The 14974-nt window shown below is 37.8% G+C and overlaps 1 protein-coding gene across 31 annotated transcripts in view; it reads left to right on the top strand.

Annotated features, from left to right (window-relative positions):
• The window catches only part of CLASP2 (cytoplasmic linker associated protein 2), a 145736-nt gene extending 131188 nt beyond the window's left edge, over positions 1-14548 (top strand). For all 31 annotated transcript variants that reach the window (XM_059664174.1, XM_059664175.1, XM_059664179.1 and 28 more), the window contains 5 exons: positions 4099-4292; positions 5114-5242; positions 8208-8414; positions 10176-10292; positions 12833-14548. In XM_059664174.1, coding sequence (XP_059520157.1) covers positions 4099-4292; positions 5114-5242; positions 8208-8414; positions 10176-10292; positions 12833-12919 — 734 coding nt within the window. In that variant the 3' untranslated portion in view covers positions 12920-14548. The remainder of the gene's footprint in view (positions 1-4098; positions 4293-5113; positions 5243-8207; positions 8415-10175; positions 10293-12832) is intronic.
• The last annotated feature ends 426 nt before the right edge of the window (positions 14549-14974 follow it).

Genomic DNA, 14974 nt, shown 5'->3' with positions numbered 1-14974 from the left:
TATATTTTCCATTTGTTAAAGGAAGGCATCTTTGGAAGTTATATAACTGAAACCTAAACAGGGTAGAATGTTTTTGAGCTTGAGAATATAATTTCTTCACTGCATAATACTGCTTGATAGACTGCTGAAACATAGGTAGCCATTTTTGGTTATGTAATCGTTCTTTAAAGATAGATGAGCCCTCAGTTAACCACATAGTTGTTGCTCCAAGCTTCTTATACCAGTTATTTTCATTGTCTATTTTTACTTTTAATTTTGAGATGGAGAAGCCTTGTTTGCCATTATTTTATTGTGAACATTGCTGATAGTATCCTTTTTTAAAAATTTTATTGACTTTTGTTGCTGTTTTGATTTTCCTTTCAGCCACCATACCCCACCTTCAATATGAAAAATATCTTCTCTTTTTTATTTTAAAACCTAAAACTTTTGGGAGAAGATAATTATTTTGTTCAAGTCAGAAATTCCATAAAGGAAATTGTTTTAAAATTCTGAGACTAAGTATGTCTCACTCAGATGTCTCTGTACATATTTACAGACAGATACATTAGTGATGAATTTGTCAAAATTAACAAGTCAGAAAAAAGACATCTGGTGTTCATGTCTGATTATGGCCTTTGTAAAGTTTACCAGGGACTATAATATTTCAGAATACTGCCTCTATTTAGCATGTTACTGTATCCAGGCGAGACTCATATCAGAGTTTGCCAAGTTAAAAGAATATTCTATATTTTTTGAGTCCTGCAACAAAAATATTATCAGAATTGTAATTGTGCCAGCATTTGTCATGAGGACATGAGGCAAATTAGCCTTAGTGAATTAATTGTATTCCAGGCCCAGGTCCTCACCATGACACTAGGAGGTGATTCTTTTTTTTTTTTTTTTTTTAATATATTTTATTGATTTTTCACAGAGAGGAAGGGAGAAGGATAGAGAGTTAGAAACATCGATGAGAGAGAGACATCGATGCCTCCTGCACACTCCCCACTGGGTATGTACCCGCAACCAAGGTACATGCCCTTGACCGGAATCGAACCTGGGACCCTTGAGTCCACAGGCCGACTCTCTATCTACTGAGCCAAACCGGTCAGGGCTAGGAGGTGATTCTTACTTTCTCATTTTCCTGATAAGAAAACTGAGCCTCCATAATGATTAAGAACATGTCCCTATCACACAAAGGGCAAGAGGCAGAGGTTTGGTAAGACTCCAGAGCCTGTGTTTTGTTTTGTTTTCACATGACCACACTGCTCCTCTGTGTCAGGCACAGAGGAAATATAGTTGAGTATGCTCTAACTCAGTGGTCGGCAAACTGTGACTCGCGAGCCACATGCGGCTCTTCGGCCCCTTGAGTATGACTCTTCCACAAAAGAGTCATACTTCTGCACATGGGCCACGAAGTTTCGATAGCACTGTACATGCGCGCCTGCACGTGGTATTTTGTGGAAGAGCCACACTCAAGGGGCCAAAGAGCCACATGTGGCTCACAAGCCACAGTTTGCCGACCACTGCTCTAAATTAATTCAGTACCTTAGGTTTACTAGTATCTTATTTATATGGTATAAATAGTTCAGTTTTATAACATAATTTATGTGCTTTCTTTGGCAGAAATTATTTTCCTATGTCATCTCTAGACCATTCTATGTCTAGGCATTTCTAATTTATTTCCTAGAGTAATTACAAAGGCTGTATTTATGGAGAAAAGAACTGGGTTTCTTTGAAAGCATTTTCTTTTGAATTCCATTTATTCAGCTGAAATGAAACATGCTTATCAGAATGATCCTCTAACATCGGTGGGAGTCTGATAAACTTTCCAGGAGTGGTTTTTGTGGGGTTTATAGAGATGTATTTATCCTGCTGTAGTAGTTCTTGTTAAACCAACAATATTGTTCTAATGTTGGTCTATACAAATGAAATTATTATAGACAGTATCTTCCTCCAAGTTAAGATCTTATCTTTGAGCTCAAATTTCTTCTTTTTCATTGTTTTGCTTTGCATTTTGCATAAGTTCTCCTTGACCTTCCAAAAACCTAATTTGGTTCTCTTTAGTGATCAATCTTTCCAGATTACCTCAAAACTTTAAATTCAGTAATCACATTTTGTGCTCTGTGTGTAAGTTTTTGGGGACAGAGTTTCTTAGTGCTGTAGTTTTAGTTCCATGAAAGCTGTCATAACAAACTTTCTTTTAATGGTCAATGAATGTTGTCATTACTTGTTTCCTGTCATCAGTTCGCTTTGCTCTAGTTGAGATCATATGTTCTAAGACAGCCGTGGGCAAACTACGGCCCGCAGGCCAGATCCGGCCCGTTTGAAATGAATAAAACTAAAAAAAAAAAAGACCATACCCTTTTATGTAATGATGTTTACTTTGAATTTATATTAGTTCACACAAACACTCCATCCATGCTTTTGTTCCGGTCCAGTTTAAGAACCTATTGTGGCCCTCGAGTCAAAAAGTTTGCCCACCCCTGTTCTAAGAGCTGAACTTGATTTCTTTTCTTCAGGTTTCTGAATCCCCTTACATGGAATATATTTTTCATTTTCCTACTTGTAGTTGTGTGTTCCCTGAGGCCTATATTGTCAGGCCGTTGGTACCTCTAGGTCAGAAGCTAAGCAGCTGGCAGGATGAGACATGGTAGCTTATTTTAAGGACCAATAGGGAACTATCTGGCAAAGTGCAAGCTTAAGACATTTGGGGGAAGAGTGCTCTTTCCTCCTGAGCTTTTTTTATGTGGCAACAGCCCTCTCCCAATGCCAGGTTCACAAGCCTTCTCTGGTCTGTTAGGATCAGCAGAATGGTAGCCCTTCCCACAAAAGGCCAGCATGCTCATACCAAGTAGGCTAACAGAGAAGACTGCTCCATGCTATCTTTCTTGGAGACTCAGGAGAGGGAATGGCCCAGGGGGTGCCTTCCAGGCTCAGGCACCATATTCTGTGCTTTATTTGTTGGCTTGTTTCAGAGAAGGAGTTAGTAAGGAAAGGGGTCTATGGCACAAGCTCAAGCCACTGCCCGCCCAAGTCCCTCAAGGCCTGAACTTATGTATTTTATCATCAAAACAATATAGGAAGAACTCTGTTATTTCGTAACGTTCTAATGTGAACTTTTGGACTTAACTGTCTTTCCCACAAAATTATTCAAAGCATTATCTAATGACTGTTGTAAGACATAAATAATAAGTGTCCTTTAACATTCATAAAATTTATGATTTCATAATTTTACTTTAAAAAGGCAAAAACAGCCCTGGTCGGTGTTGTTCAGTGGTTAGAGCATCGGTCAGCACACCAAAGGGCTTCCAGGTCAAGGGCACTATCTGGTTGCAGGTTCAATCCACGGCCCAAGTTGGGGCTCGTGTGGGAGGCAACCAATCAATGTTTCTCTCTCTCTCCCCTTCCCTCTCTCCCTTCACTCTCTCTAAAAATTAATGGAAAAATTCTTGAGTGAGGATTAGCAACAACTAAAAGCAAAAACAAATGAAAACTTAACAATATTGGGCCCAACTCTAGACTCTGATATTTAAAAATATTAAGTATTTATTCTGCCTCTTCTATCAAACTATATTTCAGAGTAATTAGCTCTAGTTGATGAAGTTACTCTCTACAGAAGAATTCAGCTCATTTTTAACTTCTAATAAAATAAATTGATTTAGCAACCATCAGTGGGTGAAACCATTAGTGAAAAGATTGACAGGGAACTTTACAGTGGTGGGATCAAGTTACTACCATTTAAATACAGTGATCATTGCCTCTTGAGATGCCACCATATAAATGCATACTTAAGTATGTAAATGTAAAATAGTTGGTAGTTGTGATAAATGTTTCAGGAAAAAGGGTGCACGAAGATGAAGTAAAAATGGTAAAGATATGATTGTTAAATCTGGGTGATCGGTATATGGAGGTTCATTATACTGTAATCTCTCATGAATTTTTATTTTTAAAAGTTTTAAACTAATATTGGTGTTTTGGAAATGATAAATGGAAAATAAAATTACTTAGTTTCTCTTGTTTTACAGCCAGCATTGTTTCATGTTATGAAGTTGTTATCCCCATACTTGTGAGAATTTATAACCTATAAAGTTACAGAATTAATGCCATGTCCTTTGACAGATCTTTCCCTAGACCATTCTGACCTGGTTGCGGAGTTGTTGAAGGAGCTGTCGAACCATAATGAACGTGTAGAAGAGAGAAAAATTGCCCTCTATGAACTTATGAAACTAACCCAGGAAGAATCTTTTAGTGTTTGGGATGAACACTTCAAAACAATATTACTTTTACTACTTGAAACCCTTGGGGATAAAGAGGTAAATGGCATAATCCTATATAATAAAAGGCTAATATGAAAATCAACCTAATGGCAGAATGACTGGTCGCTATGACGTGCACTGACCACCAGGGGGCAGACACTCAACACAGGGGCTGCCCACAGTGGTCAGTGTGCTCCCACAGGGAGAGCGCTGCTCAGCCAGAAGCCAGGCTCACAGCTGGCAAGCGCAGCGGCAATGGTGGGAGCCTCTCCTGCCTCCGCAGCAGCACTAAGGATGTCTGACTGCAAGAGGACACAGGCCAGGCTGAGGCACCCTCCCCCTCCTCCCAGTGCATGGATTTCATGCACCAGGCCTCTAGTATGTAAATCATCGCCTGTTTTTTCTGTCTTGGGTTGCATGTCACTGCCAATTAACCAAGCACTACACAGATTTGGAAATTGGGAAAATGGGTCTCTTCTGCTGCTGCTTTCTGCATGGTGCTTTCACTGTAAAGTGCTTCTTCTTGTAAACCAAGTAGCCCAGCGATTTTGAATAATTGACAATGGCAAAAATGAGAGGTTGATGACAGGTCTTTACAGGAGAGTACAGGTTACTTGTTTTGCCTACTTAAATTGGTTCAGCAGTAAAAGTTCCTTTTTAATCGTATTTAGTTGGTCCTCAGTTTTTTAAAGATGTGTGATATGTTTTCAACTAGAGATGTGAAAACTTAATTATGCAATATTCCACATACTTTATGTAGTTGTCTATGATCCCCCGACCCTCACCTCAGTATTAAGATCCTTATACTTTAGACATGGGAAATGTAAAAGATTATCTACAACCCGAAATATTGAAAACATTAAAATGTTTCTTCTTAGCCTACAATCAGGGCTTTGGCATTAAAGGTTTTAAAAGAAATCCTAAGGCATCAACCAGCAAGATTTAAAAACTATGCAGAACTGACTGTCATGAAAACATTAGAAGCACATAAAGATCCTCATAAGGAGGTAAGTTACCTGACACTTAAATTATTATTATTTTATTCCTAGTACTTCTGATATTACAGCAGTCGCCCCTTTTCCTCAGGAGTTATGTATCAAGACCCCCAGTCCATGACTGAATATAAAGATGGTACCGAACCCTATATTTACTATGTTTTTTTCCTACACATAAATGCCCATGATAAAGTTTAACTTATAAATTAGAGTAAGTGGTTAACAGCAATAACTAATAATAAAATAGAACATTTATAGCAATATAATGTAATGAAAGTTATGTGCATGTGGTCTTTCTCACAATATCCTACTAATAGCACTCTACTCACCTTTTCACTAAAAGGAAGCTCTTTACAGCTTCTCTTTGGCACATCTGAACTGCCAGCATCACAACTCTTGCACTTTGGGCCATTATTAAGTCAAAGAAGGGCGACTTGGAATACAAGCACTGATACTGTGACAATGGATATGATAACTGAGCTGGCTGCTAAGTGACTGACAGGTGGTAGTGTATATAATGTAGGCTATGCTGGACACAGGGATGATTCACGTCCTGTACAGGACGGAGTGGGATGATGCAAGATTTCATGATGCTACTCAGAAGAGCATGCTGTTTAAAATGTATGCTTTCTTACTGGAACTTTCCATTTAATATTTTTATACCGTGGTTGAGTGCAGATAACTGAGCCCCCAGAAAGCTGGGGGACTACTATATTGCGTAAAACATAAATGTTGCTTAAAATGTACCCTTATCCATCATTTCCTTAATGAACACTCATCTTGATTTTCAAGGTAATATCTAATTGAGATACAAGCATATATTCCTTCCTATTAAGTACATTATTGTGATATCATGGTTAGCTCTAGGAAATAATTTATCTTACTTCATTTTCTCCTTCATTTCACTTTTCGTTTTTTACTTTGAGTTCACCAATGTTATCTTCACATTCCACTTATCAATAAGAATTTAGTTGTTGTTTTTTTAAGTAATTAAGATAAGAATCGTTACTATTTTAAAGTGGTAAATTGCCTGTATGAGCTGGATATCTGTTAAAAGTTTATTAAATAGCTCAGCTGGTGTGGCTCAGCAGTTGAGCATCAACCCATCAGCCAGGAGGTTACAGATTGATTCCCAGTTAGGGCACATGCCCAGATTGCGGGCTCGATTCCCAGTAGGGGGCATGCAGGAGGCAGTCGATCAATGATTCTCTCTCATCCTTGATGCTTCTGTCTCTCCCTCTCCCTTCCTCTCTGTGAAATCAATAAAAATATTTTTTTAAGTTTATTAAATAAAATAATGAGGACAGCTGGCCTGGAAGAGTCTAATATTGCCACGACCACCAGTGATGTTGATAAGACAATCATGAGGATTTTTATAAAATCTCAGAAGTAATTAGAAAAGGAAATTTCAAATAGGAACTGCAGTTCTAAGAGAAAGCACCAGAGCAATAGCATTAGGTGTCTGGTAAAACAGACATGAGCAAAAGTCAAAAAGGAAAGTTAAAATAGCAGTGAGACAAAATAGATCAATACTTAATGTAAAAGCTAAAACTTTAAAAATCTCATAAGAAAACAAGTGTAAATCTTCGTTACCTTGGATTAGGCAGTAGTTAGATAGAATGCCAGAAGTAGAAGTAACCTACAACAACTACTAGAAAGAAGATAAATGGACTTCATCAAAATTAAAAACTTTTATGCTTCAAAAGACGTTATAAAGAAAGTGAAAAGGCAATCCACAGAATAGGAGAAAAATGTTATAAATGATGTATCCGATAAGGGACTAACAACCAGAACATATAAAGAACTTTTACAAACCAACAACAAAGAGACAACCCAATTAAAAAATGGGTGAAAGATCTGGATTGACTTTTCTGCAAATAAGTTATACAAATGGCCAATGAGCACACAAAAAGATGCTCAACATCATTAGTCTTAGGAAAATGCAAGTAAAACCCACAGTGAGATACCACTTAACACAGACCAGGAAAAAGGCACTGAGAAGTGTTGGTGAGGATACAAAGAAACTGAAAGCCTCTGTAACCCCCTTTCCAAAAGATCTGACTGAACCTTAGAGGAGAGTGAATCATAACTTTTAAATCTGCCTGGATTTTTATTCAGATTTTTTTATTCAGCTGTTGTTTAACATCTTGCTTAATGTCTAAAAAACTAATAGCTTAGTTACCCACCTTCTGACCCAAATAATGCCTCTAATATCCCTATTTTTACAAAAGATAAAGTTGACATTCTTAAGGTGCTATAGCTGAATTAGCCCTGGGTCTTCTGATTTCCAGTGTATTTTTCCCTGTGCCTTTCTGAGCACCTCTCACAGATTGAGGGCATAAGGAAGACACTACCAAAGTAGCATGAAAAGCAATAATTTTTACATGTTTTCAAGACCGTCACTAGAGATTACAGATTCTAATAAGATTGACAACTGTTTCTTCTCTTTATTGAAAAAGCAGTATCATACCTTCCCCAAGCCCAATACAGAAGGAAAGAAAATCATTATGAACAGAAGGAGGAATAGCATGTTACTTGATAACGTATTGAATGTTTTATGTTGGAATTATGTGGTAAAAGGGGACATAGCACTCCTGGAGTTGAGGACACTAATAATGAGCAGCATCTCAGTGTGGCTGATGCAAAAGACTCCACATTGTAGTCTAGGTAAATAGAGCGTTCACTTCCCTGCACAACTAGACCACAGTATGGTTTTAAAATCACTTTTGCCAACATTAAAAGAACACAAAAGAAGGAAAAATGGTTTAATAAAGACCGATGAATTCATTTCCTAACTTCAACAGTTACATTTTGCCAACCCTGTTTTAGCAATACTCTTACTTTTTGTTTGTTTAATATTTTCAAAGCAAATTCCAGTTGTTATGTCCTATTACCTATATCATGAAGTTTGTACTTCCAGGACACAGTATAGAAAATATATTTTTATTACTTCCCTACTCAATTTCCTTTGTTTTAGGTGGTGAGATCAGCTGAGGAAGCTGCATCCGTGTTGGCCACTTCAATCAGCCCAGAGCAGTGCATCAAAGTGCTTTGTCCTATCATCCAAACTGCAGATTACCCCATTAATCTTGCTGCAATCAAAATGCAAACAAAAGTGATAGAGAGAGTATCCAAGGAAACTCTTAATCTGCTTTTACCAGAAATTATGCCAGGCCTAATACAGGTAAGCAGTTAAGCATGGAGGAATAAGCTACGATAGATTTGGGATTCTGTTATTGTAGGCACTTTTCCAGGCAACACTAATGGCATGACCACGCTTGCCTATTTGCTCTGAACATCCAAGACTGTAGGCAGGTGTGGTGTGTGTGCACGTGTGTGTGTTAAAATATACATAATATAAAATTTACCATTTAGTCATTCTTAAATGTGCAATTTCGTGGCATTAAATACATTCACAAGATTACACAACCATCACCACTATTCATTTTCAGAACTTTTTAATCATCCCAAATGGAAACTCTGTACCCATTAATCAATGATTCCCCATTCCTTCTCCTCTCAGTCCCAGGTAACCTCTATTCTACTTTCTGTGTTCCTCATATAGCGTTTGTCCTTTTGTGGCTGGCTCATTTTATTTAGCATAATGTTTTTAGGGTTCATCTATGTTGTAGCATGTATTCCAATTTCATTCTTTTTTTGACTGAATAATATTCCATTTATGTTTATACTACAATTTGGGGGGGGGGTTGTGGGGGGGGGCGTTGTTGTTAATCCTCACCTGAGGATATTTTTCCATTGATTTTTAAAGAGAGTGGAAGGGAAAGGGAGAGACAGAGAGAGAAACATCAATGTGAGAGAGACATATCAATTGGTTACCTCTGTGTGTGCCCTGACCAGGGATCAAGCCTGCAACTGAGGTACATGCCCTTGACCAGAGTTGAACCCGGGACCCTTCACTCCATGGGCTGACGCTCTATCCACTGAGCCATTCTGGCTCAGGCTATACCACAGTTTGTTTACCCATTAATGTGTTGTTGGAAATGTGGGTGTTTCTCTTTTTTAATTAACTTAAATATATATTACAGCAAAATTTCTTGTACTTATATGTATATATATCTAGAAATAGAATTCCTAGGTATTACCAGATTCCTCTCCAAAGTGGTCGTAATAATTTACAGTCATAGATGTAATACTTTTTTTTTTCTATGCACACGAACCCATTCATATAAACATTATGACAAATACGGAATTTATAACATGCTTTGCTTAACTTCATAGATTATGAGATTTCTGCCATCCAATAAATAATATTCTATTATGTAATTTTAATTCAGTAGTGTGTACCACTATATTAAGACCTCCTCCTGAAGAGAATTAATCATTTATTTCTTGGTGCATTATCTATGTGACTTTATTCTAAGCCCTAAAATTTTTAATTGTGAGATCCTTGAAGATCAGGTCCAAATATCTTTCTTCTTGGTCTATGCTTTGATACTAAGAATAGAATACATAACATGTATATGTCATATATATAATGAATACTGAATAAATGTTTGGATGAATAGTTGGAGCAGTGGTAGGGATGGGACAGATATTAAGCTTAACTCAGCCTGGATTATAGGAGTACCCTGACTGCCAGGCCAAGGAGATTTTATTTGCTAGTGAGGAGCTGTTGAGTTCCATAAAACTGAATGATTTAGGGAGGTTAATCTGGAGACTTTTTGCAGGGTGGATTGGCAAAGAGGCAGCCTTAGAGTCAGAGAATTGCAGCTTTCCAGGCTAAATAAAGGACCTGATAAGGAAGGCTAACAGTGGAGGTGCCACAGGGGAGATGGAAGGAGAGAGGGAATGTCTGCCTGAAAAGGTTGAAAAGTTCATCGGTCAGTAAAGCTTGAGATCTCATCTTTGAGTTGCGTCTTCTGTCTCTGTTGGATGGTGCTTTCTCAGATCCCCCAGGAGTGCTAACGCGGACTTTTCTCCCTAGGGTTATGACAATTCAGAGAGCAGCGTTCGGAAAGCTTGTGTCTTCTGCCTAGTGGCTGTTCATGCGGTAATTGGGGACGAACTAAAACCACATCTCAGTCAGCTTACTGGCAGTAAAGTAAGTGGAGCTGCTTTGTTCTGAGGATGCTGACATGGTACCTTCTTCAAAATTCATTTGTGTGTGTCTGTGTTGATACAAAATTTATTTTTGTGTTCAGCTTTTATTAAGTCCTGCCTTGAGCATTCAACTTATTCCTCCTACCGTTTGCATTTTAGCTGTTTCTACTTTCATATTTGCCACTCAGGGGAAGTCAGCAGTTTGGTAGGGTGACTGGTAGATTGCTATGAAAGAATGCCTACCAGATTCTGGTTATTTAAAATAGCCAGCTTCTTTGTCACTCCCACAACCAAATCCTTACCCTCAAAGACTGTTTAGTTAAAAATAGGCAGGGTTATACATTCATGGGTTATTTTATATCTCCTAAAATATGGACCACTTGAACATATTTAAATTTCCCCCTATGAACTATGGTAAATATTTATTCTCGTTCCATTCTTATTTTCATCCGGATAAGTGTACAACTTTGATTGGTATGTTGAAAAAATAAGTCTTGCTCTTCTCATTTCTTTGATACTACCAAAATTTTGAAATTATTTGTAGAGGGTGAGGATAGATTATGATTGTTGAACTGTGGCTTATAAACAAGTTAATAGGAGACACTTCAGTTAAAGAGTTTCCCCAAATCTGAATGATTGTCATTACTATGATCATATTTATTTTTAAAATAGCAAAAGGGCAGAAAAATACACATAAAGGAAAATGAGCTCAGGTATAAACCTTTCATAAGTTATACATAGATTAAGGCAGTGGTTTTTAAAACTTCCTGGGGTTAATCTCATCTCAAGAAAAATAAATACATACAGAAAATTTTATACCTAGTTTCAGAGGATGCAATGAGTCCCTGAATCCCATGGACACTGGGTTAAAAACCTTTGAATTAAAGAGTTAATATTAAAAAAGAAAACTTTCAGTAATAAAGTGGTTTTCAAAACAAATGGATTCCAACTTTGGTTATGAGCTTAAATTAGGTCCTGATAATTCAGAGTTGTCTATAGAAGGATTAAAATTAAGCACCTTATCAGGATATTAGGCAGCTAGTAATAATGTTGCATATGAAGACAATAGGTAGGTGGGGGAGAAATATTTGGAAATGACATTTGATGAAAAAAAATGTATATGCTCTGATTACAAACTTTAGAAAAATATGGTCTCATACCGTAAAGACTGCAAAATGAGAAATCAAAAAACATTTTTAATTGGGGTGACATTGGCCAATAAAATCATACAGGTTTCAGGCATACAACCCCCACACCACATTATTCATACATTGCACTGTGTGCTCACCACCCCACCTCAAAAACATTTTTATTAGGAGGACAGTGGCATAATTATCTAAGATCTTGGGTCCTGGAACCCAAGTGCCTAATTTTATATCCTGGCCCACTTCTTTCTTAGCTCTGAGACCTTAGGCAGTGAGTGACTCACACATTCTGTTTTGAAGATAAAAAGTGATAATATAAGGCAGTTAGTATATTGTATAGCAAATAATACTTAAATATTTGTCATTGTTTTAATGGTAACTTCTTTTTCTAAATTTACTTGCCGAAGTTTTATGTTACCACTACAATAGTTTATATTTCAGAGATGAAAGGAGAGGGAGAGATAGAAACATCAATGATTAGAGAGAATCATTGATCAACTGCCTCCTGCACGCCCCACACTGGGGATCTAGCCCGCAACCCGGGCATGTGCCCTGACCAGGAATCGAACCTGGGACCCTTCAGTCCACAGGCCGACACCCTATCCACTGAGCCAAACCAGCTAGGGCTACAATAGTTTTTGAAAGGACATGCTTGATTACTCAATCGTGAACAAATTAGAAAAAATTTTTATAATTTCTGATTGTCAACAATAACTGGGCATTGTAATAACCCCTCTATTCAAAATTTATCTTTTAAAGCTCACATAGCTATACTAATAAAAGCATAATATGCTAATTAGACTGGACAGCCAAACGACCTGCCGGACGTCCTTCCAGACGAAGCCATGGCGGCCGGGGCCGAGGCAGAGGTGGTTAAGGGTGATCAGGCAGCAAGGCAAGCTGTTAGGGGCAATCAGGCAGGCAGAGGTGGTTAGGCACAATCAGGTAGGCCAGTGGTCGGCAATCTGCGGCTCGCAAGGCACATGCAGCTCTTTGGCCCCTTGAGTGTGGCTCTTCCACAAAATACCACGTGCAGGCACGCATGTACAGTGCGATTGAAACTTCATGGCCCATGCGCAGAAGTCAGTATTTTGTGGAAGAGCCACACTCAAGGAGCCAAAGAGCCACATGTGGCTCACGAGCTGCAGTTTGCCGACCACTGAGGTAGGCAGGCGAGCAGTTAGGGGCAATCAGGCAGGCAGACCGAGTGGTTGGGGGCGATCAGGCAAGCAAGCAGTTAGGAGCCAGCAGTCCCGGATTACAAGAGGGTGCAGGCCAGGCTGAGGGACACAAATTTCGTGCACCGGGCCTCTAGTATGTATATAATTTTTTAATGAACATTATACTATAAATTAGGGCAGCTTGCTCAAATGACATGTTTGCTTTCAACCTGCAGATGAAGCTACTGAATCTTTACATCAAACGTGCACAAACAGGCTCTGGAGGAGCTGATCCCACTACTGATGTCCCTGGGCAAAGTTAGTGAAGCCAGTGGAAGTGAACCAGGTCTCTCCAGGGAAGGACACAGGCCACCCTCATCAATGAAAGGAAATTTTCAAATGCATCTTTTGGAGCTTACCATTGTTTCCTAGTTTTAGTTTTCTGTTTTGTTTTGTATTTTCTGTAACAGAGGACTATCCTCAGTCTGCATGTAACTTTTATGATAGTTATCCCAAATCCAAGAAGAAGCAGTATTAACAACAGTTGATCAATATAAAGTAATTTTAAATCTAACTCATCATTTCACTGTTTGTACTTCTTTGTCTTCCCCATTAACCTTTGCCAGTGTTATGGTTGTATAAATTTTTTTTAATGCTGGTTAAACAGGAATGCTTAAAGCTTTAAAAGTTGACAGTCTAAAACATTTTTTGCCTTTATTCAAATGCAGGATAATATTTTTTAATTGCTACCTTGAGTTTTGTTTCCTATCATGTCCTATGCTAGTAATAATGAAATGACGTGAAACACAGCAGGACTAATTTGAGCTACAGCTGGACTCTGTTGGTGTGATTGTGATACATGTCATTAGCTATAACTTCTTTGGGGTGGTCTGTAGTTTAAAACTAAGACCTCAAAGAGAAATGTTACAGAATCAGCCAGTTTTGTAAAACTGATATTGTTTGTTGGTTACTGATCTTGCCATCTTTATTTAAAACCATGTCCCCTCTATGATCCCTTAAGAAAGCTGCACCAAATCATCTGCCTGTTTTTTTTTCTTAATACTTATTAAAATGGAAGGTTTCATTGCAGGGTTTTTGGTTTGTTTATCTTTATTGTGAATGATGCTTTTTTATATTTATTAATATCAAATTCACTTACGAATAAACTTGATAATGGAAACAGACAAAAATAATCAAGTGCATGTGTGTCCTTGACAGTCTTCTGTTTCTCATTTAATAAACAAACTAATTATTGAGACATGGGAGTCGACCAGCACCTTTTGTTTAAATGGTGGAACCTGGTTTCCTTTTACCATGAAATTGTCTTACTTGAAAACGTTGATCCTGATGAGAGAGAAGATGGTGCCAAGGCTATTACCTTGTATAATGGGCTCAAATTCTCTACCTCTTCAGGGCTAATACTTTTAATTGAGCTGCTGCCTATAGTGTCTTTTGGAAAACTAAAGGGTGATTTTTCTGTTACGTTTTTAAGTCACCTTTGGCTACATCTATTCTTTTCATGTGCAGCCAATTTGCAAAAATGACCAGTGTTGGCGAAAGGCAAAGTAGATCATTTGGAACCAGAATACTAATGATTGCTCATCTTGACTTTTTTTTAATCCTAACAAAGTGAATTTGACTGGAAAGGCAAATAGCTATTAGGGAAGCAATTTGCTGTTGTTACAGAGTTATCTGAACTTTCTTTGTTTAATTGAACAAAATGTAGAAATGTATGTAAAGAATTTAAGAGTACTGAATGGATGATTTGTCATCGGCTTTTACCTTTGTTTCTGTTCTCGCAGCAGGAAGTCTCTCTATATCTCCTCCCCTTTCCCTGTAACAATTTTGTTTTCTACTGTTAATTACATTGTGTATTTATAGTTCTATGCTTACTGTTGTGCATATACTGGCAATAAAACTGTACATAACATTACTTGAAAAAATTAACAATATATATCAGTTGTTTTTCTGTCTCACTGTGTGACAAGCCACTTATCTCATAACTAGGTTTTTAAAAAGCTCATATATCAATAAATTTTATAAGTGCATCTGAGCAGAAAAGATTTATCAGGAGTAGCAGCCACAAGTATATATAGCTATGTATGCATGTATATATTATAGCTCTAAGATGAAAAGGCATTTTAAACATTGAATGCTTCTTAGTAATGTTTTATGTTCCATACCTTTGATATATTTTATATAATCATTTTTTAATATATTTTTATTGATTTCAGAGAGGAAGGGAGAGAGAGAGAGAGATAGAAACATCAATGATGAGAGTCATTGATTGGCTGCCTCCTGCATGCCCCCCACAGGGGATCAAGCCCACAACCTAGTCATGTGCCCCTGACTGGAATTGAACCTGGGACCCTTCAGTC

This window comes from Myotis daubentonii, chromosome 14 (genome assembly GCF_963259705.1).
Source record: "Myotis daubentonii chromosome 14, mMyoDau2.1, whole genome shotgun sequence".
Lineage (NCBI taxonomy): Eukaryota > Metazoa > Chordata > Mammalia > Chiroptera > Vespertilionidae > Myotis > Myotis daubentonii.
This window is presented reverse-complemented; position numbering and strand designations above follow the sequence as displayed.